Raw genomic sequence first — 26,744 nt, forward strand, 5'->3', positions numbered from 1 at the left:
AGGCCTGAAATTGGGGATCCTGGTTGTGTTACTGCACAAAAGGTTATCTAAATATTCTGTTAGTAGAGGGGAAACGGTGCCCAATGAATGATGGAAAAGCTACAATAGCACATGAGAAATTCATAGCAAGAAATGGCTAATAATCAAAAGCCAATATCACCAAGACTCCTTGAGCCTCAGCTTGACCTCTGGAAGGCCTTGGCTTCTTCCAGGTATTAGCTTGTCATAATCAGTTGAGATCATACTTCATATTATTGCAGCTTATAGCAGGTAATCATATCCAACTACCATCATAAAAAATTAACAAAATCACTGTTAAAACACCTTACCCCTCCTCTGAGAGTCTGTCCATATATCTGAAGGGTCAGATAATCTGTGCCAAACATACAATATTGAAATTATTTTATGCAATTGTCCTTTATATCAAGCCTGAACATTCACTGCAGAAAATAGAGAGGCCATCCTGAGAAAATCTCCTGATTCTACACCTGAGCAACTCTGGATCATTAGAATCTTTCTCCGAACATCACATCTCACCACTCACTTTTTGGTAGATTTAGTAGTTTATCTGCTCTCATGGTTTAGAATAAGCCTAATGGGCTACACATGATGAACTGTAAGTGTTTAAGACTGTATTTGCATGTCGTATAAACCCTGGCAAATGGTCTTTAGAACTGTTGCTACCTACCTTGTGACTTTTCTGCTGTGTAATTTTGGGGTTTGTATCTCACTGTGAGAATATTGTTCTGAAATGATATATATGAATGTTGTAATAAACATTTCTCTTATGTGTTACATCTTTCAGTGTACAAGAAGTTGCTTGCTATTACATAATATGTAAAAGCCAACTATCCATGCATGTCCCATGTAAAGAATATAACTTAAAATAAAGTACTTACTGTCAACAAAGACATGCCAAATGCTAGTGTACACCCAAGTTCAACCACAATAAACTTTTTGCCTACCCATTAGATACATCTCACAAACATCTTTTACTTGCTGGCTAGGAAAAATCAACATCAAATCAATGGATTCTTTCAGGAGGAATTTGCCCTATGAGGCTGTTGTTTATGTGCCGAAGGGGGCCAAAAGAGATTGCAATATCCCCTGGAGACAGAATTTCAGGCAGCTGTGAGTCACCTGTCATGGGTGCTGGAACCAAACTTTGGTCCTTTGCAGGAGCTCAAGCATTTTCAAATCCTAAACTGTCTCTCCAACCCTTGCCCTGAGTTCTGACTTAGAACTCCAGTAAGTATCAGGTGACTCACTCATTCAGCTCCTCTTCTAGTCATCTCTGCTTTGACATGAACATTTTTCATCTCTCCCATCCTGACAGTTTACAGGCTTGTGTGCTGTAACTGAGCCTTGAACTGTGTAAAACACCATAGACATATAGAAGTTGCAGCCTGGAACAGAGCATAACACTATAGCTGTGTTAGCATGAGAGATGCAAAGCAAGTCTAGACTCCCTCTTATGCAGCTGCTAATATAACTGAATCAGTTAGCCCTGGCAGGGTAGGCCTTTGCCTGTGCTGACTTACAATGAAGTCAAGAAATAGCCTTTGGACACCTACATATATAAATTGTTGATGGTGTTTTCTCTCTTCAAAACTATCGCAATTCTTTCTTAACCTAATCTCCCAGTTTCTATTCTATGCAGTTTATTCTCCACAAAGCAGTAAAGTTGATTTAGTTGGACATGGTGGTGTATATCCTGTAATTCCAGAACCTCAGAAACTATGACAGAAACCTCTGAAGCTTTACATCAGCCTGAGCTACATAGCAAGCACATGGCTCAGGTAAACCCGCAAACAAACAGAGCAGGCAGTCTTCTCGTGTACACCCCAAACGGCCTCCCTTCTGCCCTAAGTGTGTGCAAGCTCTTGACATGCAGACTTGCTTCCTTAACTCTGAATCTCTCCAAGTCTCAGTAGAATGCTGTTGAATGGACACTGGCTCTGCTTTTCTGCCAGAACAGTGTGTGCTAATTTTTATAGCTTCTGCAAAATCATATGTGACTCACTTACCAGTTTCTGTTTGAACTCTTTAAAAAGTAGGTAAAACCTGTGGATTTGCAGGTGTACAATGCTTTGCTGCTATGGACCAAAATCAAATTAATTGTATTGATAAACTTTTGTGTAGAAAATTAGTTAGCATCTACTAAAAATGAATGGGAGTGAATAGTCTATTGAGTCTCAACTGTGGAAGAAAAAAGAAAAGAAAAAAACCAGATGTATCTGGAAAGTTTAGTGTCTGACATGATTGACAGTTTCACAAAACTCTCCATGCACAGCAGGCTGCTGATACCAAGCTGTGCAATGTGCAGAGTTCAGAGTTCAGCTTCTACCCTGACCATGCTGCTCCACTGGACAGTAGACTGTGCATTCAGACCTTTAAGCATTAATCACAAGTGACTTCTAAAGAATGTGTATTTCTTTATTTCTCCACCTATAACTTTTGTTAGACACTGTCTTCATCCACAGAGGTTTTTCTTTCTCCTCAGTTTGAGACTTTCTTCCTCTATATGACGTCATTTCCCTCTTAAGCACTGTGACATCTGTCAAAATGTGACACTGTCCCTGCAGCCATAAGCACTTTTTTGTCAGAAACTCATTTGTCCTTCTTTTTTACACCTATAAGATGATTCCTTAGGGACCAACTCACAGTCCGCTTTTATAACCACCCTACAGAGAGCAGCAACCTGCTCCCGGGCCACCCAGGCCACCCAGGCCACCCAGGCCACCCAGGCCACCCACTCTCCTTTTATTCGCTTAATATCTTTACTACAAAAATTATCCCCATCAGATCTTGTATTACTTCTTGTCTAGATAAGGTATATCTTCTCTGTTAGCATATGTATTTCCTAAGGGAAGGGATGTGATTTGTACATTGCTATATCCTTAATACCTAGAACAAGACATAGTAGACACTAAACAAATATTTGCAAAAGTAACAGAATTATGAGTGAATTATTTCCAAAGATCCCAGGACTGAAAATGAGAATATTTGTATACATTTTCCTTTGGTGTTCTCTGTGTGCGTGTGTGTATGGCTATATGAGTTTATGTGCACCACATATGAACAGGTGTCTGTGGAGCCAGAGGGCATCAGATCTCCTCCAACTGGATGTTGGCAGGTATGAATTGCCAATTGTCTGTGTGCTTGGAATCAAACCTGGGACCTCTGCAAGAGCATTAAACACGTTCAACTACCAAGCCTTTGCTCCAACCCCTGTATATGTTGTCTTAATTTTACTAATTACACCCCCATTGAAATCTTCAGCACACTATGCCGACTATGTTTCTATGTGACAATCTTTCTCTACAGCAGTACTGGCTTTCAGAGGGCAGACTGGACAATAACTGAAAGCAATGTTGCATGTTAAGCTTTATAGGATCCCATTTAAAAAAAATGGTCAATTTCTTCAGGGTTATTCTGGAACATATAAGAATCCTGGGGCCAGGTTGAAGTAGTTCTGAATTTAGGCATTAAATAAAAATAGCTCTAGGCTAGTTACCAGCCAGTGACTGTCTCCGAATTAGCACTGAGGACAGAGGAGAAAGGGACACAGCTGGCTGTCTCCTACGGAGCTCCTGCAGCTAATGTTACTGAGGGAAATGGAGGGCGAGAGCTGACCTGGTCCAAGTGGCAGCTTGAATGCCTCAAAGATTTCACCTTTTTCTTTTTTTCCTTTATTTTTTTGCATTTCTACATTTTTAAAATTTTATTTTTATAGTTTGTTTTCACAATGTCCAGAACTAAACTAAAGTAACTGTCTTGCTTTAACTCAGGAAGTCTGTTTGCCACAGCCAACCTCAGCTGCATTATTACATTTGAAATGCATCAGTACAATTAGGTTGGGGAATACAAAGGTACTCAACCACTTTGGGTATTTTCTAAGTCAAAATTACTAAATTATATACTCCTTAACGGAAAAAATATAAGCCTTATGTTTATTAAGTTAAAAATGATTATACTTATACATCTAACAAGCATTTTCCTACTTCTGTACATGACATATCAAAGAGCACAAACTGCCTCTGCTCTTATAGAGCAGAAGTCACGTTTTTACATAAAGAGGAAAAACACAGCCATGAGGTATGTAATTACTCAAAATCAAAAGAGTGTCACTCAAAACCTTCTTCCTTTCTGACTCAGAGCACACAAGTGGTTTCATTTCATACTTGACTGAGGCAAAAGTCACCTGGAAGCACACACCAGGGCCAAACTCATCACAGTGGAAGCTGGTGTGCTCTGGCAAACTTATCGATAAAGATATGAGGAACATTGAAAGGCAAACCACTCTTTTTTAACTTCTGGGAAGGAAGGGCTTTGTTGACAGCTACACCATATAAATATCTCCACATGATGATATTGATAAATTTTCAATGGTTTAATGATTAGAAAAGCAGGATTTCCCTGAAAGATATAAGGTAAAACAAAAGGCAGTGTGTACCACTTAAAAGCATTTTCTTTCTTCCAGTTAGTTATACATGACTTATTTTATACACAACGGATTACAGTATTCACTCTAAAAACCCTACATAGTTTGCTTAAAAATTAACGACAGCAAGAGTTCTCTGTGTGTTTTTCTGTATCTCTGTTTCGTAGCTTTCCTTAGGTGTTAGTGCTAGGTGAATGTAATTTTCTACCCACTTTATATTCTGAATAGAGATGAAACCAATGAGACAAAGAAAAAAAAGTGTTTTCTCACTGACAAATGAGTACATGGGGTAGTCTCTCTCCTCCCATGCTTATTGTAAGTAATGTGAGATTCAGTTCATTAATAGGTGCATTTACATTAGTATTGCTGTGGTTGAAATTTACTTCTGCTTGAACACTGGTATTGTAAACAGTCATAGACAAGTGTTCATGGACAGGGTTAGCTATGAATCCTCTGAGAATCATTTTAAAACAAAGAAAACCGAATTGATGATCAATTTTCTGTTAGTAAAGATAAAGTTATTGAAAAATAATGAGACCAGTATGACTGGTTTAAAGGATACTTGACAACCATCACAACTGTTTATAAATGGCAAAACACTTTGGCATATATTGCTCAGTCCTGTCCAGTACTGAAGTGTAAAACTATTTTCAATAAATAACGTAATGTAAAAGAAATCACACTTAGGTGACCTCGCAAGCTAACTCTCTGTGTCATCTCCATTAAACTGAGACACATACTTGCAATCATTTCTTAAGACTCTCAACTGGTCTGTTAGTCGATGACTTAATTTTATTTCACCCCAGGAATTGTGACAATTATAGATGACTTTTAATATGGTCTTTGCTGTTAAGATAAGAACAACAAAGTGCATTAAACTCAGGTTATCCAACCATTACCCCCACCTCCTCCCCAATAAGGACAAATTAAATTGTTTGCTGAATAATTACATTTCTAATACCACCAGAGCATAGTTGATAAAGTCAGCTTGGATTGTCACAGTGAGGGAGCTCCTGTTATCATCAGGACTTCCTGGGGGGCTAATACAATGTGCAAATGCATAATTTAAAAATGATCAGGAAGGAGCCATAAGTCATTTTTCTTTCTAAATTCCAATAGGCCAGTCAGAGTTATTGGGCACCTGTTTGCTGTAGCACCTTTCTTTCCATTTCCCTTTGTAAACTCTGAGGTAACACTCTGACAATGACAAAGGTTTCTGTGATTTACCACACCACCCCCAAGGAAGACGGTATTGTATACGCTTATCAGTGACAGGCATTCTCTGTTCACCAGTACATCATTTGCCTGGCAGAAGAAACAAACTCTCTCCTTTTCAATAAAATGGATTTATCCCAAAGAAGGAGAATAGGGTCAAGGGAGAGAGAAAGTGCCTTTGTTTTTGTCCTTGTTGTTGTTGTTTTTTAAACCAATATGGCTTACAGAAGCATGTACAAGTGACTGAAAATTAAGTAGAGATACTTATGTGAGAATTGGCAGATGGCCATTTCCGCTGATCAGATGGACTTCCCATCTCATCTGGAGAGTTCAAAAGCATTGTTATGGGAGGCAATCTATACATTGTACCCCACTAGTTTCCATCTAAGAACAAAGCTAACAGGGACATGAAACATAACAAAGGAGAAGAAAGTGGTGCTCACAGACCTTGTGCATGGTAGCAATCAGAAGCATGTGAGGATGTTTGTTGGTCTAATGAAACCGTTGTTGTTGGAGAAATATCTTTATCATGAACCAACACTACATTACACATGCTAAGCAGATATTCTATATGATTTCCCATCTGTGCCACCAATAATGAACAATTTATACTACATGAAAAGGAACCTTGCTATAATGAATACTATTACAATATCCTCCCATGTTAAATATTTATAAGTGAGTTAGCATAATCCTTAGCCATTGACCAGGAGGACTAAGATGACTGAGGAACCCATTGGACAGAATATTTTGCATAACACAGAAAATCAATTCACACCTTTTATTTTATTGTTCTTTCAAACATGAAGAATAAATGAAAAGTTATTTATAAAGTTAGGAAAGTTGCTTAGTAATTCAGCATACATGAAGGTGAATCCCACTGCATTCCCTATTGCTATTTCTGTATTTACTTGGAGAATGCCATGTCCTCTGATAATCATTTTTACATTGAACAATAATATGGAATATTTTAATCCAACAGATGTTAAAAATATTGATGTTTTATCTATCTATCTATCTATCTATCTATCTATCTTATCTATCTATCCATCATCTATCTCTATATATGTGTGTATAGATACACACAAATATATATTAAAATATATTACAATAATTATGAATTCTGCTCAAAATTCTTCATATATATTATTTTTAAAAGCTTAGCTTTTATTGAAGTTAATTAATTTAATGCTGAAGAAAATGATTTACTGATTTTTAAAGCTTTTATCTAACCAGAGCTAGTAAGTTTTAGGTCTGATCCTTTCACTTACTCCTATGTCAAAAATAAAAACATAGAGAAATATCCATTCGTGTTTACTGCTGATTATAAACAGAATTGTTACTAGTAAAATTGTCCTAAAAATGAATAAGCATGTGGTAGGTCTAGGAATGAGGACTTTGTGTTCTGTTTTTAGATATATAAACATTATACATTACAACTTTTCCAGCTGCTTCCTTTAAAAGGTTATTTTCTTTTCCATCCCTAGATTCTGGTTTTGGCTCATGTGATTTGCTTTGACCAACAAGACTTTGGCAAAGAGAAGACCAGGCTTGGAAAAGTCTGTACATTGTGGTTTAGCCTTTCTCTGGTTACTGCACATCTTGCAACCACATGCACCTGAAGAGGCTCTGGAGAGCTGGAAGGTACTGCACAGGCTTCTGTGGAAGGAAAGTCCCCAGCAGTCTTCCTAAGCGATGGACCCTGTGAGCTACAATGCCAACCTATCAGCCTGATGGCACCACAGTGGCAGGGCAGTTGCAGCTGTAACCAGTCAGTTGCTGGTGAATGTGAGGGCTTCTCCATAGAAGGAATGCAATTCCTACTACTGAAAACCATTCAAATGCCCATGGCTAGGGAAGTCAGGCTTTGTGAGACCCTCCCATCATTTTGGTAAACTACTATGGGGTCAAACTACTTCCAAAAATTGTGTATTTGTACTCATAGAACAGTGTTGTCTCATGACCAGAGAAGCTTCTGTTTGTAGTGGGGGGTGATAACTAGAGAGACATGTAACTAGTCAAACTGCTAAACATAAAGACTGTGCGGTTCCCTCTTTTAATTTGAACATCTATATCACCCCTCCAAAGCTCAGAGAAGAATGTAAAAGTCTGTGTATGGGGTGCAGTTCTGTGAAACTCCATCTTCTAGACTTGGCATGTCCGTTAGACTCATGAACTCACAGTAGCTATAGTGACCTGATAAGATATGCACAAGATATCAACATTATACAAGATCCATGTGCCTGAGCATGCCATGGATTTAAATTCAATCACTAGTAGGGCTTTTGGTCTTAAACACACACACACATGGAAGTGTGGCTCCACACCCCTCTGCAAATTTTCTTCTTTTCTATTCTTCTTCCTCCCCTATCAGACTAGTCTTCCTGGTGTAGACAAGGAGATACAAATATTAAAGAGGCACGTTTACATTACACATGCAAATTTATCTTACTGAAAGGTAATTGTGCTGAGTCACTTATGTCTGAAGTGTCTCAAAATAATCATGATGTCAAAGTTGTATTTTTCAAGGTTGCATTAATCTGGTCTCTCATAGTCATAATTCAGGGTGGAGACATCTAAGAAAATTTTACTACTTTTTTTAAGATTTTACACAATATTCTTTTTATTGTTTGTGGTTCTATTCAAATAACAAATTAAATTTGTCTTCCTCCCCAATCTCCCTTTTATGTCACAGTTTACTCAACTTTGAAAGGTTTGAAGGTGATTCATCAGATGCTTGGTCCCCATGGACAACCTGACTGGATTTGGAATCACTGAGGAAGAACATTTTATCTCATTGGGAAAAGCTCCCATGCACAGTTCACACTAAGGGAAAGGAAAATTTAAATACCACCTCCTCTACACAAAGAATTTGACATTCTTCTACAGGAAGATTTCTCCATTCTCCTGACTCATTATTTATTCAGCATTTTATATATTCTGATGTAGACTCATTGGTACTCATTTTCTCCTTTCAGCTATAATGCAGCAATTTTAAATTTAATTTGTGTCTCAGATATGTCAGTTCTAACTTTGAGGAAATCTTTTGGCATCTGTGTCATAATATCCTCATTATGTTTCCTTTCAAAATTAAAAAAAAATGAATGTGTGTGTGTGTACTTGTGTGCATGTGTATGTGGTGTGTGTGTGTGTGTGTGTGTGTGTGTGTGTGTGTGTGTGTGTGTGTGTGCTGCAGGCACCTCTGTCAGAGGACAGCCTCAGGTACCAGCCCTCACTTTCACCTTGTTGGCCACAGACTCTCCTATCGTCAATGCCGAGGCCACCAGGCTACTTGTCTTCCAGATTCCAGGATTCCGCTGTTCTCTCATCTTGATACAAGGGAACTGGAGTTACGGACATGTGGTCAGGTGCCCAGCTTTGTATGTATGTCTGTGAATCTAAACTCACTTCTCACACTCACACAGCAAACATTTTACCTCCTGGGCCATCTCCCAGCCCCCTCTTTATGTCTCTTATTTTTTAAAAGTAGTTTTATTTGCCCTAGCACTTCCATGTCTTCGGGAGCCATAAGGTACTCTAAAATGATTTATATAGGACATTTCCTGCTGCAGTCCTGTAATCAGTCATTTCTGAAATATTCCTTGTTCCTTCAAGAGCAAACTTAATAAAAAGAAATATCTTGACACTTCCTACAGGGACACACTGTATCTGTGTCTTCTAGAATGACTGAAATAAAACATCTGTGTGTATATGCATATACCTTCATGTATGGAAGCCTTTGTGTTTGTTTATATCATGTTTGAATATATATGTACATACCAGTGCCTCCAACAACTCTAAACAATCACCAATTCCATAACTGATAATTAGTAACCTTTCCCACCTAGAGCTACAAATCCAGCCCCATGATCTGCGTCCACTGACTTGGTGGCTTAAATCCAGCATGCATGATATTAGAACTGCTCAGTGAAAAACAACATTATTAAACAGATAACCATACAGAAGTATAATATGGGTTATGTTTAGACTCACAGCTCATTTGCAACAATTTTGAGGTAACACTGTCCCTAGCTGAGATGGCTGTTTACATGGGTAATATGTGATTTGATTCCTTGTCATATTTTAGAAACTGTTTGGGGAGGTTATGACCTCCTAAATCATTTTATTTAATTTGCATATATTAATGTTTAATGTATGATTTATATTCTCTATGGTTTTCATAAACATACCATACCATGAGTTAGTATAGGTCCACAGGGAATGCTTTCTACCTGCTTTCAAAATATTAATTTCTTCATCTGCCCCTTTGACCCCCTGTTCAGCCTATCTCCTGATTGTCACTGATCTATTTGCACTCTGTGGGTTTTCCCTTCTCAGGATGTCATGTAACTAGAATGATAAAGATCATGTTGTCTGTACAGTAGCTTCTTGCATTTAGCAATGTGAATGTAATGGTCATGAGTTTATGAAGTTTGTACTTCATTTATTTCATCACTGAATAGTGTCCCATTATTTAGATGGCCCATTGCTTGTTCATTCATTTCCTGGAAGATGTCTTTCTCATAGTTTCCTCCTTGGAGCTATTATTATTATTATTATTGAGAAAGGGTTTCTTGTAGCTGCCTTAAATTCAGTATGTAGCCCAAGATAATCTTGTACTTCTGATTTCTCTGCTTCTATCACCTGAGTGCTGAGATTTTATATTTATATATATATATACAAATATATATACAAATATATATATATATATATATATATATATATATATATATATATATATAAAATCATATCCAGTTTAGGATCTGCTGGAATCAAATCCAGGACTTCCTACATGATGCTAGGTAAGTATACTCCCAACTGAACAATATGCCCAGCATATCATTTCATTAATATTAGATAGTATAAAATTATTATTAAAACTTGCAAACAAAAGTACTATTATTATTTAATTATTAATTAATATTAAGAATGCTCTTAGAATCAGGTATGTATGGATTTTCTCTTACTTTCTGATTTGTATATAACTGTCCATATTTCCAAACTAGCCAGGTTAACACCTAGCGAGGAGGACATGAGCTGCTTGGTCATAGGGAAAATTATTTGGATTTTTCATAAATTGCGGAGCTCTTTCCAATCAGGGCACCATTTTGCAAGTTCACTGGGAACAGATGGAATGTGACCTTGAATCCTCACCAGCATTTAGTATTATTTTATGCAAGCTAATTTGGAACATGCCATTCTGTCTGCTCTACTTGCAGGTCTGACTCCAGTGTCAGGCCATGAGGCCCATGAAGAATCCTTCCTGCAGTAGCAACCAGTTCTCAAGCAAAGCTGAGCTGTGTAAGGGCCCTTTCATGTTCCTCGGGGGAGCAGACCCAGGATAGCGCAGCCACTTGGAAATGGGTACATGAAGCAAAACTCTGGCTGTTTATCTGTTCTCTTTAGTCATTGTTTACAATTCAAAGAGTAGCAATCATGTTAAACATGCTCTTAACATACAAGTAGTCACCCTCATTTCTAGCTCAGTGATCAATGACAAGTGACCCACAAAGTAGCACTTGTATCTAACTTCAAGCAATAACCACGAACACTAAAAAGCAAGATAGAAGATAGTACAACAGTGAAATAAGTATTAGACCATAGGAATTGGTTAACTATCAGAAATTGAATAAGAGTGTTATCTATAGACTATGGTAAAGACTTCAAATAAAAGCGTCCCTGCACATACCCTTTTAAGTAGCTATTAGGTTTTTCTCTTAAGAAAGTGTTGACAGGGAGATAAAATTAATTTATTATAAAAACTTGCTATATTTTCTCTTTATTAAATTCAGGTACAGTGAAGAAGTTTAAATACCTTCCAATGTTTCATTTATTCTACTGTCAATGACAACTTGATACACACAAGAACTTGAGATTTAGCAATCCCAGACCCCATGCAAGACACAGTATACTTGCTTTTCTTAAAATACAAAGGCTAGATCCCTTGAAGGAAGTATTTACTTGGAAAATTTTATTGTTGGGTGATTTCAAGAGAAACTAACTACTTATGTGTTATTGCCTACCACCAGCAATTGTCAACTCACACATAAAAACAACTAACAGACAGCCCATGAGTTCAAACAGACAAGGAGCTTGAGAAGACTGGAGAGGAACAGATTGGATTCAGAGAGTGGGGAATACTACACAGATAATGACAGAGTCAGGCAGAAAAAGCTTTCTGAAGATGCATTTCTTGAGTGAACACAGTAACAATGAACCATGATTTTCATTTAATGCTTGGTATATTTGATATACACTTTTCGAGGTTACACTGACCTCCCCCAACCTTCACATCTCTTATTACATTTACTGTTCAATAAGCAAAGCTTACAACAAATATATTACTGATAAATGCATAATTAATATGTTGTTTGCTTTGCAACTAATCAGTTGCTGGTATTAGGGTGTGAGGCTTCTGTGGATACATTTCTAAAACTTGTAAATATGTTCAAGTGTACTTAGCTATCACATCTTAACACATACTGATTTATAAAAGTGAAATGACAAATTTATCTCTCCACATACAGAAATGGCTTCAGATTTCAAACCAGCACATTTGGAGCAATTTCTGATTGAGAGCTAGGGTTTTAAAAGAGTCACATCACATATTATGTATATTTCATGGCAGGTATTGCATGGATGGAGATCAGGGACAAGACTGGAAGGTATTGTATAATTGCTAGGAAAAGCTTACCTCAATAATTCTGAAAGGAGTTTATAGTTATTTCTAACTAGGTATGATCTTCTACCTGCCATGTTTGATAGTTTCTGTTTACTTGAGAGAACACTGCATACGCAAAATGTGATGCTATTCAGAGAATGTATTTGATTATTCGACACAACAAAAAATCTGTACAGTCAATGAAAAATTTTTACCACATAGCAGTGTAGTATAAGTGCTAAGAGCACATGCCACTACATGTAAAATGAAATGTTGTGTATATGGTTATATCATCCACATTTCCATATAGTAAACAGTATATATATATATGTATGTATGTTACATGAAAATATTTGCATACAATACTGGTTCACTATATATATAAAAATACATGTTATTCTACTAAAACTGTATTTAGGATAGTTAAAATGTCATTAAGCTTCTTTAATTAATTATTAATAATTGTTTTATTTAGTTCTTTGGGATGGAGATCTTCATACACCTTTGTTAACTGAGATTTAACAACAATCCAATAATTATGCATGCATTTTACCTGAAAGACACCTGGTCACAGACAGGAACAGGATTAGTTTCCAAGAGGAAGCCATGCTTGGTCACCGGACTCTTCTGGATCACAGGGTGGTAATCAGCACTGATGCTTGCTCATTGAAGAAAACCCTGTTGAGATAGATACAGTTTTCAAAAACAGAGAAAACTACCCCTACAAAACAAACAAACAAAAAAACTCATAATATCATTTCACACAACTTTCAGTGCTCAGGTTGGGTGCATATAACCTTCCTATTGTCTTAGTTAAGGTTTCCACTTGCAGTCAGTAATCTGATAACAATCAGGGCAGGAACCTAAAAGTAGGAGCTGATGCAGAGGCCAGAGAGGAGTGCTGTTTACTGACATACTCTCACGGCTTGCTCAGCCCTATTTCTTATGACACCCTGGACTATCTGCCCATGGTGGCCCTGCTCACAGAGGGCTGGGCTCTCCCACATCAATCACCAATCAAGAAAATGAGCCACAGACTTGCACACAGGTCTATTTGGTAAGGAATTTTTTTCAATTGAGGTTCCCAACTTCAAAATGACTCAAACTTGTGTCAAGTTAACATAAAACTAGCCAGCACAGCTACTGATGATATTAAAATAATTCTGCTACTTCTCAGTTACTGTGCAACACAAAACTTCAGAGCATGGATAAAGAGTCCCTATTTGCTTCTGTTGAATAGTCTCTCACAGACATTAAAAGTACCAGGGTCTATGAGGGATGAGTCCTCACAGGGCATGTATAATTATTTATTATACTAGACAAGTTATTGGACTTGAAACACAGGTTCCATTAATGTACACTCCTGGTCTAGAAAGATACTAATGATCAGTTAGCCAAGAGACGTTACACACCATGCCTGGCGCTCGTGGAAACCTCCACAGGGGATGTTCTCATTTAATTATTAATATCAACTGCCTTTGTTTATAACTCTAGTGATTATCTGTAGTGTGTTACAGTTCCCTCCTTTGGTGCTTAATATCTCTCAGCATCTTTTGCACTCTGGAACCTGAGGGAAATAAGGATTTCTCATGAATATTTAATATTTTCTGTAATGCTATTTTTATAACCATAAGCAGAATATAGCACTGATACCTTTTGGTTTCTTTATCTGCCCTGAAAGGCATAATAAACATGAAAAGAATGTAAAGCTCTGACGCCAAACTTTCTGTAAGAGCTTGACCAATATGCCTTACAAATTCTTACTTCTTATTTTCTACTAGGCTGCAAACTTCAACTGTCAGCTTTTTTTTTTTTTTTTTTTTTTTTTTTTTTTTGTGGCCCAAAATTTTCATTTGATTAAGAGGCAATTGCATAGCACTTTGATGGTTTGTACATAATAGTTTAGCTCTCTTGATGTATGTCTTCATTATGGAATTTTAGTTAGGGGTTATCTCTGTCTTTTGGGAAATATCTTCAAATATAGACATGCATTTCCGCCTTACTAGGTTATAACTTAATAGAGTCAAACCAAAGAAGGGACTTATTTGTTAATTCCTTCAGAAAAAGTTACTTTTGTTTCTTTTATATTTTAAAGTCCAAGTCTGTTAGTATAACTTTGTGATTAGTAATAAAAATAAGAAGAAAGTTAAGTGAGAATAGTGGTGAACTGATTTATAACTAACTCCCATCAATAAAAGTAACTTTTCAGCATCTTTTTGAGTAAATATCATAAATAAATCAAACTTGAAGCATACATTAAAGTGACTTAGATAATTTTCAAAATTTAAAACCATTTTATTATTTAAATACTATTTGTTTTCCAAAAAGAAATGGAAACAATACATGACAAATGGGGGGGGGGAGAATAGAAGTCACTGGAATTCCAACAATTCTTTGTGGTGATTGTATATTTGGATTACCACATTTTATTTCATGATATGATTGATTTCCTTAGATGGTGAATTCTGAGATGGAAGCAGTTTTCACTGGATTGATTTTGGTAAATTTCTACTCAATCCCAAGTCCCTAAAATTGCTCCAATCAATGTTCTGGCATCCTCTATTATTTTTACTATTCGTCTTCAATAAATGGAAATGATTCTACAAGACCTACATGCCGCACCCTGGGAAAACACAAGGGAAACCTAACACTCCCATGCCTGCACATGCATAGAGACACAGAAGGGAACCATAGCTAAAGACACTAACAGCAGTACAGCTAACTCTAAGCCCCACACTGTTCTACACCAAACCACAGAGACAGCTGACCCGAGCTAGTGGGAGCTCACTGATTCCGGACTGACAACTGGGGAACATGCATGGGAGAAGTAAGCTCTGTGAATGTGGGTGACGGTTGTGTGACTTGATCTGTTTGTGGGGCTCCTGGCAGTGGGACCAGGATTTATTCCTAGTGCATGAACTGCCTTTTTGGCACCCATTCCCTGTGGAGGGATACCTTGCTCAGCCTTTTTATGGGGGTGGAGGGGCTTGGTTCTGCCTCAACTTGGTATGTTAGACTTTGTTGACTCCCCAAGGGAGGCCTTACCTCTGTGAGGAGTGGATGGGTAGTAGGGGGTGAGGTGCAGGGTAATGGGAGAAGAGGAGGGAGGGGGAACTGTGGTTGGTATGTAAAAAGAAAAAAAATAAAAAAGAAAAAATATTATTCCACACTTTTTTTCTTATAAAATAAAAATTTTTGTACACTGAATTATATGACAAAAAGACTCCATTTTATATTAAAGGCCTTTTCTTCTATAAAGTGTGTGTGTGTTCATTATGAAGGATCAGCACTTGATTCATAGGACTTAAAAACAACAAAATTATAGTTCTTTAAAATGCATAATTTAAAACGTATCTAAATTGACTCCTTTCTAATTTGTTTTGTAGCTCATGTTTTCTTTCTGTTTGAGGAAATGTAAAAAGAATTTGTAATAAGCTCTAAGGTTTTAAACACGTAAAACATTTACAGGATTTCCATGAAAACAGTTATCTTATGACTTAAATTACTGTGTCAAAGTAATAAAATAAGATCACTTATCACAAATGTATTAAGTCCATGCTAGATGCCTGATTAAATCATCATCACCGAGTGCATGCTCCTGAAGCCAATGGGAAGACCGCGTATTCAGAAGTGCCTTTTTAGTGACAAGCAGTCCAGTGCACTGCTGTGCAGGGAGGGGCTGCAGAGCCGCTACACTGTTAATTTGAAAACATTAAAATGTCATGCTTTTGTGAGAATGTGTTGCAGTTCTCAGCAATAAGCACTATGCACACTTGTTGTATTGTAGTGGCAGTGTCTGAATGACATTTCTTTCATTTGTTCCTGGATTATTACAAACTTTTGCAAGTCACGCCAGGGTACTAGTTCCAGTCATTACTCAGAATGAAAGATCATAGTGAAGTTGACCACATAGACAAGCACTGAAGACACCAGACAATGTAGTGGAGTATGTCTTGTGTAAGACAAAGGATGTGATAAAATATTTCTGCATAATTACAAGTTGGTCTTGCTCCTAAGGATGCACATGGCAAACTGTTTTGAAGATGGTCTAGGTACAAGGGGAGGGGAAACTAGAGTATGGAAGGTGGACACACTTGCTCCGGAGTCATTGTCAGGATCCTGTCACTCACAGATTCTTCTCTTCCCCTCTCTTTTCTCCTCTCCCTTATCCATCCCTATCGCACAGTTCTGTAAGATCATATCTCAAGATGTTTCAGGCTGTATCATACCTCTGGTGCAGTGTTTCATTCTTAGGATAAAATATAAAATTGTTATATAGTTGCAAGGCCATAGACAATCTCGTTGCTGCTTAACTTTCCAACTTGATTTTTTAAGATTCTAGGCCCACTCCCACCTTCCCGCACCGAGGCTGTGTGGTACTTCAGTTCTCTGAGGAAGTCCCTGTGCCCTCCATCTGGACTTCTCTATTACTATTTGCAGCTTTAACTTGTTGAAGACAGTTCCTTCTAGAAGCCTTTTTTGGTTTCCCTAAACAAATTACCTTATCTCCATCAATTAACCCCTCTTCCTGCCTTATTCATCTTTGCAGTTGTTAGTATCCAAGGTTGCTTTGTTATTTATTCATTGTCTTATCTTCTTACTTGAATTTCTTACTGATAAAAGCAAAGACATTTGTCTTATTCATCTTTATAGACCCTGTACTTACAAGAATAACAGGCATTTAGAAAAAATCCAGTTAATGAGTATTAGATAATAATTACTAAACAAATTATAGGCTTTAGTAAGAAAAACATTTGAAAGGGGAATAAAAAAATGAAAAAGAAATTACTATATCATATTTACAGAACAACATGTATTGAGCACTTTAAAGTTTATCCAGTAAATTTCTTATTGATAAAAATAATTTATTTGGGGTCACACAGCTAGCAAAAATGGGGTAAGACCTCTGGTACCCTCAGTTATCTTATTCTATGCCACGGTCCATGCCAGGGTCCACAACAACACTTCCAAGAGCATCTGAGATCTTTCCTGACAGCGCAGTTGCTGCCACGTTAACCAAAAATAATTGAAACCATTTCCTTCAAAGCTTGCATCTGACTTACAGAATTTAACTGTTGCTCTCTGACTAATCTTATTGCACAGAAATAAAGTCTCCCAGGGCTGGGCAGATATCTCAGAGGTTAAGAGCACATACTGTTCTCTCAAGGGCCTGGAGTTTGGTCCCCAACACTCAAGTCATCGAGTCCACAACTCTAAGTAACTCTAGGTACAGGAAATCCAGAGCCGCCTTCTTGCCTCATATTCTCAGATCCCTACAAATGTATATAATTAAAAATAAAATAAAACAAATGAAACCTTTCTTTCCTGATTATGCAGATTCTGTTGAGGAAAACTTACTTTCTATGTCAGAATTACATGAAACCATAGAATACAAATTATTTCCGCTGTACATCACATACAACTCTAAGTTTCTTACATTGGCATGGAACATGAGAACTGACCATGTAGTTGATAGTATATCAAGGACAGATTCTTGGAGGCTGTTATTATTATTTTTTTTAGAACCCATATTTTTTTAAAATTTTAGAATTTTATCCTACTCTGAGATTTGGACAATTAGTTATTCAGTTTTAGTTTTACAGCAAGGAAATTTTTGGTTTCTGTTCTAAATGCATACAAATCTGCAGCTTCTTTCACTGAAACAATATTTGGTAGACTATTCTATATCTGAAATTGATATTCACAGTAATACGTTTAATTCCTTAATTTTTGAGGAGTTAGCTAATCCAATCCCACAACAGTGTGCTGTATTTCTGTATGTGATCAAGAAGAGGTTAGATATAATAATTTTCTTTCAACACCAGAACTCTATTTGGGAATAAAGACAAATTTGTCAAAACAGGGTTGGATGGATCTTATTAGTATGCTTAGAGAAACAGCATAAATGACAGAAAAGATTCTATAGTTGCCAGCCCTGATAGCACACGCCTTTAATCCCAGCACTTGGGAGGCAGAGGCAGATAGATCTCTGTGAGTTCTAGGCCAGCCTGATGTACAAAGAGTACTCCAGTCCACCAGGGCTACACAGGGAAATCCTGTTCCAAAAAATTTAAAAAAGATAGAAAGAAAAAGAAACTACAGTATTAGGTGTGAGGTCTGTAAAAAACTAACAAAGGCTCACATTCTGCCTGGCGTATTGACATTGTCCTGTAAGGACACGGCTCTTCTTACTTGTTTTGTCTCTAACAATAATCATATTAAAGACTGGAAAACCTGAGTTCTGATATAGCCAAGGAAATAAATTAAGAATATAAACCAATAATTAATTCACAAATATGTGCTTCTCTAGAAGCAAAAACTGTGCCTGAACATGTTTGTGTGCCTTTTATTATGAAAAATAATTAATTTAACTTTAAACAATTTTCATAATTTTCTGAAATTGGAATGAAAACTTTAACAGAAAACAAATTTTAATAAGCAATTGTCATTGCTATGGTGATGATTTCATAAGAAAGTGATGTTTACTTCACTCTTGTCTGAGAATGGGTATCATCACTAGCCTTTTTTAATCAAATATGTAGTTTTCATTGTCCACATTGTCCTCTTGGAGGTTTTTGTTTTTTTATACAGTTCTCACACATACCTAACACTGTACAATTTTTATGTCATTTTGCTGAGTGTGTCTAAGGCACTAAGTTTTTTAATATGTATTTTTAAAATCTATACCCTTGTTCCTGGTACATTTATTGGTCTGTATATGATTGTCACAGTGTTTATTAAGTTATATAGCTCCAGTAGCATGGAGAAGCCACACATGCAGCTTTCCAGCAGACACAGTAAATCTTGAAATTTTACAACTTACTAAGTTATAAAGTGGTACCGAACAAGGTGAAACTACTTAAATTATGACTTATTTCACCCGTGGGTGAAGAAACACTGTCTTGTATTCAGTTAAATTAAATCCATGGAGGTGGCATGGGAGTGTTTCTCCAAGTTCCCCAAGCCAAGGCTATGTGGATGCACGTGTTGGTAAAAAGAATAAATCATAAAGAATATTTTTCTGAGGACTCAATGACCACCTTATCCCTGACCCTATTCTCAGACCAGAGTTCAAAGTTCTTTTTCTAGGAACATGTTTTTTAGAGTATGAGTAAGCTCCACATAGAGCTCACAGGGGGAATTAATATATTTTGAAGGGGAGCTCTGTCCTATATGACCTTGAAGTTCTCCAGTCTAGTGCACCTGTACAAAACAGAAGATAATAAAATGCAGCTTGGAAGATGGAAGAAATGAGAGCTTGTCTTCATCTGTGTATAGCCATATGCATCCTATGAAGCCCAAGTAACAGGACCAGGAAGTGGACAGGCTTCCACAGACCACCAGACTGAGTGATGATACTGTGTGTCACAGGAAGAAAAATGGCAGTTGTATGTCGCGATGCCATGTTTGGGAATGTAACAAACAGTGTTTGCATATTTGTGGATATTCTTAGCCTGGTATTTTTTTAGTGTGTTGATAAGCATAGTGAACATTTTTCTTTTTTATTTTAAATCTGTGTATGTCTTTTCACTGCCATAGTCTGTCCTTGTGAAAGCAGGTTCATCAAGGACTCAAGAAATGGCGTTAGTTTTCTGGGACTCCAGATAAAGTTTGTAATTTATAGCTCATGATAATTTATTACTCCGTGGTGCACACAGTGAAGGCTGCTCAGAAACTGATTCCAAAACTTCTCTATGATTCTTGCTACCCGATGACTGACATCATAGCAAAGGCAGAGCAACAGCTCACTGCGCATGCTCCCTGCATGCATTTGACCTCTGACATCGTTGAGTTGAGATCCTGATTCTTGCTTTGTGTTCTAGTGATGCCAGGTTTCCCTTTCTGAAAATTTGGGAACTGAACATTGCATATTACTTCCTTCTTAAGGTACTATATGAAATAATATCAATATTTTTAAATGTCTTGGTGAACTAGTTAGGAGAGAAACAAAAGCCAGTACTTCATGCAATGAGTAAACTGAGTACTGAAGCCAAAAGCCATTGGTGGGTTATTTTCCAAATCCCGGCTAACTTCAGGGTGCTGCCAAAGGCTAATGGTGGGGTATTTTCTAAATCCTGGCTGACTTCAGGGTGCTATGAATGGCTGCTCGGATATCAGGGCATAAAACCCGCACGCCACAAAGGTAGGACTTGAAGTAGGCGAATCCAATAATATAGGATACAAAAGGAATATTTCTCTAGAGAGCCTCTTTCCAAGGACAGTAAAATAAAAATGTCTGTCTTAAATCATTGGTTTCCTGTAAAAACAAACCAGAACTCACATAGTATAAAATTTGCAGTCAATATTCACAAACTACATAGGAAGAGCTATCACAATGAATGAAGGGAAATAATCAATGTTAAGGAATTGAGACTGAAAAGGAAGAAGCAGAAATATAGATGTCTAGACTGCATCTCAGAAGAACAGAGATGGTGGCAATGTCTAACAGGATTTCTGTAAAGGGAATAGTAGCTGATAAAGTTAACATTAGAAAGACCAGAAAAAGGATTGAAAAAACTAATACAAGAAGAATTAACACCGAGTCAATTAGGATGAAAATGTAGAATATCCAGAGAAAGAAAGAGAAATTAACTATGGACATATGAAAATAAGACTTTCAGTTGTGTTCTTAATAACAGAGATGGGATAGGAAAAGAAAGAATATGGACTCAGAAATGGTTTAGTGGTTTAAAGTGTGAATTGCCAAGAATCCATGTTTAGTTCCCAGCACTCATATCAGGTGGCTCACAACTGCCTATAACCTCGCTGCAGGTGATCTGACCCCATTTTCTGGTCTGTGGGTACTCACAAGCATGTACATATTCCTCCTACATTGGGAAATATTATTTTAAAGTGTGTTTCATTTTTTCCTACTGCTTTTGTTAGCAATTCAAATATGTGTTTGATTAAACAAAATTAACCTGTGAGCCGTAGGCTGAGTCAGCAAGTAGCTGGCAGGAAGTGGTAAGGAGGAACCATGTGAAGCAAGGTTTTTTTCCGTGGTGGTTGAGAGAAGGATGATGGTTATCTTTTGGAAGACTCCAGCAAACAGAGAAGGTGAGCTACTTGTTACTCAACCTTTCTGAGTGAGTAGAATTCCACCTAAACCATTACAAGGTGAGTTCTTTAGATTTAGATAAGTTCCCTTAGTAGCTTTGAAAAAGACAGTGCCTTGTTCAAAAATCCCCTCAGGCCATGGCCTTTGCAGCAGAAGCTGTTGCTTAAGGGGCAGCCACTGTAGATAATAATAATAATAAAAAAACTGATAACAACACTTCTCCCAGGAAAAACATAATTTAAAAAAAAGCTAATTTTTTTTTTAAAAGTTGGCTTCTGAGAAGGTTTTTTTGTTTTTGTTTTAATTTTGGGTTTTCCAGACAGGGTTTCTCTTGTGTAGTTTTGGTGCCTGTCCTGGATCTTACTCTGTAGACCAGGCTGACCTTGAATTCACAGAGATCCACCTGGCTCTGCCTCCCAAGTGCTGGGATTAAAGGTGCATGCCACCACTGCCCAGCCTTCTGAGAAGATTTTTAATAGTTAAGAGTGTATACTGCTTTTGCAGAGGATTGAAGTTCAGTTCTTAACACCCAGGTGGGATGACTCATAGTCACCTTTGACTCAAGCACCAGGGGACCAAGGGCCTCCATGGGTAAAGGAATTCACATGTGCACACCCCACACAGACACATATGCATATACATAATTTAAAAAATAGATCCTTTAAAAATCAGAGTAATGTGATGTGAAGAAATACACACTGGTCTGTTCCAGCAGTAAAGGAGTCCTCGCCCTGAAAATGCTTCTAAAACTGGAACTTAATATGTAAATATTTCACATGAGAGACTGAGTACTACTCTGCAGCCAATCAAAAGCATCCAACCAAGAGATGAAGGATCTCCTGCCAAGCCATATCCAAGTAAGACAGTGCTCTGTCTGCAGCCAGTCTGTAAAGGGTTCCACTTTTCTTCAGTCTACAAGAGCTTGCTCCCCACAGAGCTGTAGTAGACCCCTTTGCAAACCTTCAGTTCTGACAACATCTTGGCTCAGAAATCTTCTTTGCTGTAATAGATTCTGATAAATTGAGGCTGCAGTGATGGCTCAAAGGTTAAGAAAACTCACAGCTCTTGCAGAGGAGCAGGGTTCGGTTCCCAGCATCCAAATCAGGCTGCTTATATCTACTTATAACCCTAGCTCCAGAGGATCTGACAAAGCTCTCATTAACCTCACACACGTACCCATGAATTAAAACAAATTAATAAAGCTTCTTAAAATTTCTCTCAATTTTTTCTTCTCCATATGGATCACAAGGAATGAATTCAGGCCATTATGATTGGCAGCAAATGCTTTTCCCCGCTGAGGCATCTCTCTGGTTTATATAGCAACTTATTTGCTGTAAAAAACTCTGTGACCTGCTGTGGATGATTGATTGATAAAGTGCTGATTGGTCAGTAGCCAGGCAGGAAGTATAGGCGGGACAAGGAGAGAAGAGAATTCTGGAGAGTGGAAGGCTGAGGCAGAGAAACAATGTCAACTGCCTCAATGAGGAGCAGGATGTAAAGTCCTGGTAAGATAGGAGCCACATGGTAAGATATATGTTTATAAAAATGGGTTAATTTAAGATATAAGAACAGATAGCAAGAAGTCTGCCACGGCCATACAGTTTATAAATAATATAAGTCTCTGTGAGTTTACATGGTTGTCTGAGTGGCTGTGGGACTGGTGGGTGAGAGAGATTTGTCCTGACCGTGGGCCAGGCAGGACCAGGAAAACTTTAGCAACAGTGACCTAAGTCTAGTGTTCAAATTTTACAGGTAGACAAAGGAAGGCACCAGGAACTTAAGGAAGTTTCTGACAATCACACAAATATTAACTAACTGGGTATTTGTGTTTATGTAGTCACATCTAGAAAGTAAGATTTACCAGTGACAGCAGAAAGAGTCTGTAAAGTCATGCTGATCAATCCATGTTTACTGCCACACTGTGCACAACAGTCAAGACAAGGAGCAAGTCTAGGAACTCATCAGTAGGTAAATGGACAGAGAAAATGTGACATGTATAGAGAGTGGATCTTCATTCAAAAGTGAAGAATAAAACTGTCATTTGAATGAAACAGAAGGGGAAGTGTTGAGTCAGTGTATTAAATGATATGTGCCATGTGGATCTAGATTTAAATATATAATATGAAATGTGTGTGTGTGTGTGTACATGTGCATATGTGTGTATGTGCATGTGTGTGGTGTGTGAGTGTTTGTGTGTTTGTGAATGTGTGTATATGTGTGACTGTCTCCAAGACTGATGTGAAATGAGAAGTGCAAGTATGTATGAAATATCATAACTAACTCCATTATTTTGAATGTTAAGTTAAAAATTTAAAGCATGGGCACCTCCTCTTCTAGGCCACATACCCACACACAGCCCCAACAGCTTTACCAGACACCGAGCTGGTCCTAGCAACCCTAGGTAAGATATCACCTACTACCCAATAAAGCCCTTTAAGACTGCTCAATAACTCCAGACTGCACACACACACACACACACACACACACACACACACACACACACACACTCCATATCTCTGTCTATAGCTGCAGAAGTAGACTTCACCTTTACCAGAGGACAGGCTAGATCTAGGGACCACAGGTAAGACACTACCCACCACCAACTAAACCCCTTTAAGGTCTCCCAACAACTCTAGACTGCAGGTCTCCTCCTAGGCTCCATATCATGTTCTACAACTTCAGAAGGAGACTTCAGCTTTATCAGAGGCCAGGTCAGATTTATGAACCCAAGCCCCCAAAACGCAGTGGAGACACCCTACTGGACCTGAAGACTCACTTGTAACTAGAACCCTTGGCCACTTAGAACAGAAGACCAGAGAGTAAAGAGAAACCAAGGGTTAAGACATCCATCCAATAAAGATATACTCAGGAATCAACACCTAGAACTATAATTATTCGAAATCCAGATGCCTAAAAGTCAGTGTAAGAACACAATCAATAACAGAAAAGGCAATACAGGATCACCAGAATCCAGCTATCCAATTACAGCAAGACATGAATATTCCAACACAACTGAAGCATAAGAAAACTACCTTAAAAATAACTTTAAGAAGATAATGGGGTTTTGAAAGAGGAAATGAAAAAGTTCCTTAAAGAAATTGAGGAAAAGACAAACAAAAATTGGATGAAGTCAATAAACCACTAAAAGAATGCTAAGAAAATCAAAACAAACAAACAAACAAAAACAAGCAAATGGGTGAAGGAAACAGTCCATACCTGAAAATGGAGATAGAAGCAATAAACAAAACACAAGCAGAGGGAATCCTGGAAATGGAAAAGCTGGGTAAGCAAACAGAAACTACAAAAGTAATTACACCAACACAATGCAAGAGATGGAAGAGAAAATCTCAGATGTTGAATATACGATAGAGGAAATAAATTTATGGGTCAAAGAAATTGTTCAATGTAAAAAATTTCTAACACAAAACATTCAGGAAATCTGGAACACTGTGAAAAGACCAAACCCAAGAATAATAGGAAGAGAAGAAGGAGAAGAATCCCAGTTCAAAAACCCAGAGAATGTACTTAACAAAATTATAGAAAAAAATTTTCCCAACCTAAAGAAGGACATGTCTAAAAAGGTACAAGAAGCTTACAGAACACCAAATAGATTGGATCAGAAAAGAAAATCCCCATACCACATAATAATCAAAACACTAAATATACAGAACAAAAACAGACTATTAAAAGCAGCAAGGGAAAAAGGCCAAGTAACAATAAAGGCAGACCTATAAGAATTACACCTGACTTCTCAATAGAGACCCTAAAACTAAGAAGGGCCTGGACTGATATACTATAGACACTAAGAAATCAAGGATGTCAGCTCAGACTACCATACGCAGCAAAGTATCAATTACCATAGATGGAGAAATAAAGATATTTCATGACAAAGTCAAATTTAAACAATATCTATCCACAAATCCAACTGTACAGAAGGTACTAGAAGGAAAACCTCCAACCCTGGATAGTGAACTACACCCACAAAAACACAAGCAATAGATAATATCGAGCCAGCAAAGGCCAAAGAAGAGAAACACACATGTACACACACACACACACACACACACACACACACACACACACACACACACACGCACACACACATGCACACACACATGCACACACACACACACACACACACACACACACACACACACACACACACATACTACCACTACTACTACTACCACCAACAAAATAACAGAAATTAAAAATCATTGGTCATTAATATTCCTCAATATTAGTAAATTCAATTTGCCGATAAAATGACACAAACTAACAGAATGGATATGAAAACAGGATCCATCATTCTGCTGTATACAGGAAACACACCTCAACATCAAAGAGACATTACCTCAGAGTAAAGGATTGGAATAACATTTTCCATTCAAACACACCTAAGAAGCAAGCTTGTGTAGTTATCCCAATATCTAACAAAATAAACTTCAGACCAAAATTAATAAAAATAAATGGAGAAAGCAATTTCACAATCATCAAAGGAAAAAAAATCCACCAAGATGATGTTTCAATTTTGAACATCTATGCCCAAAATGTCAGGGCACCCACCTTTTTAAAGGAAAAATTACTAAAACTTAAATGACACATTGAACCCCACACAATAATATTGAGAGATTTTAACAGTACAATCTCAACAATGGACAGGTCATCCAGACAGAGACTAAACAAATACTGGAGCAAACATACATTATGATCAAATGGACCTAACAGATATCTACAGAACGTTTCACCCAAACACAAAAGAATATACCTTCTTCTCAGCACCTCATGGAATCTTCTCCAAAATTGAGCATATACACAGCCACAAAACAAGTCTCAACAAATATAAAAAAGAAATTAAACAACCCCCTATATCTTATCATATCCCCATGGATTAAAGCTGGCTTTCAACAACAGAAACAACAGAAAGCCTACAAACTCATGGAAACTGAACAACTCTCTACTGTGTTACTACTGGGTCAAGAAAGAAATATGGAAATTAAAGAATTCTTAGAATTCAATGAAAATGAAATCATAACACACCCAAACCTATGAGACACAATGGAAATTGTGTTAAGAAGAAAGTTCATAGCACTAAGTGATTTCATGAAGAATTTGGAAAGAATTCATTCTAGCAATTTAACAGCACACCTGAAAGCTCTAGAACAAAAAGAAGCAAATACTCAAGAGGAGTAGACAAGAAATAATCAAACTGAGACCTGAAATCAGTATAATAGAAACAAAGAAAACAATTCAAAGAATCAACGAACAAAGAGTTGGTTCTTTGAGAAAAATCAACAAAATAGATAAACCCTTATCCATACTTACTAAAAGTTAGAAAGAGAATATGCAAATTTAAAAAATCAGAA

The 26,744-nt window shown here is 37.3% G+C and overlaps 1 protein-coding gene across 7 annotated transcripts in view; it reads right to left on the reverse strand.

Annotated features, from left to right (window-relative positions):
- Cntn5 (contactin 5) overlaps positions 1-26,744 on the reverse strand; it is a 1,171,099-nt gene that overhangs the window by 659,641 nt on the left and 484,714 nt on the right. For all 7 annotated transcript variants that reach the window (XM_052752006.1, XM_052752033.1, XM_052752025.1 and 4 more), the window contains one exon: positions 12,874-12,998. In XM_052752006.1, the coding sequence (XP_052607966.1) occupies positions 12,874-12,928 (55 nt within the window). In that variant the 5' untranslated portion in view covers positions 12,929-12,998. The remainder of the gene's footprint in view (positions 1-12,873; positions 12,999-26,744) is intronic.

This window comes from Peromyscus californicus, unplaced genomic scaffold, assembly GCF_007827085.1.
Source record: "Peromyscus californicus insignis strain IS unplaced genomic scaffold, ASM782708v3 Scaffold_11__1_contigs__length_118956290, whole genome shotgun sequence".
NCBI classification, from domain to species: Eukaryota; Metazoa; Chordata; class Mammalia; order Rodentia; family Cricetidae; genus Peromyscus; species Peromyscus californicus.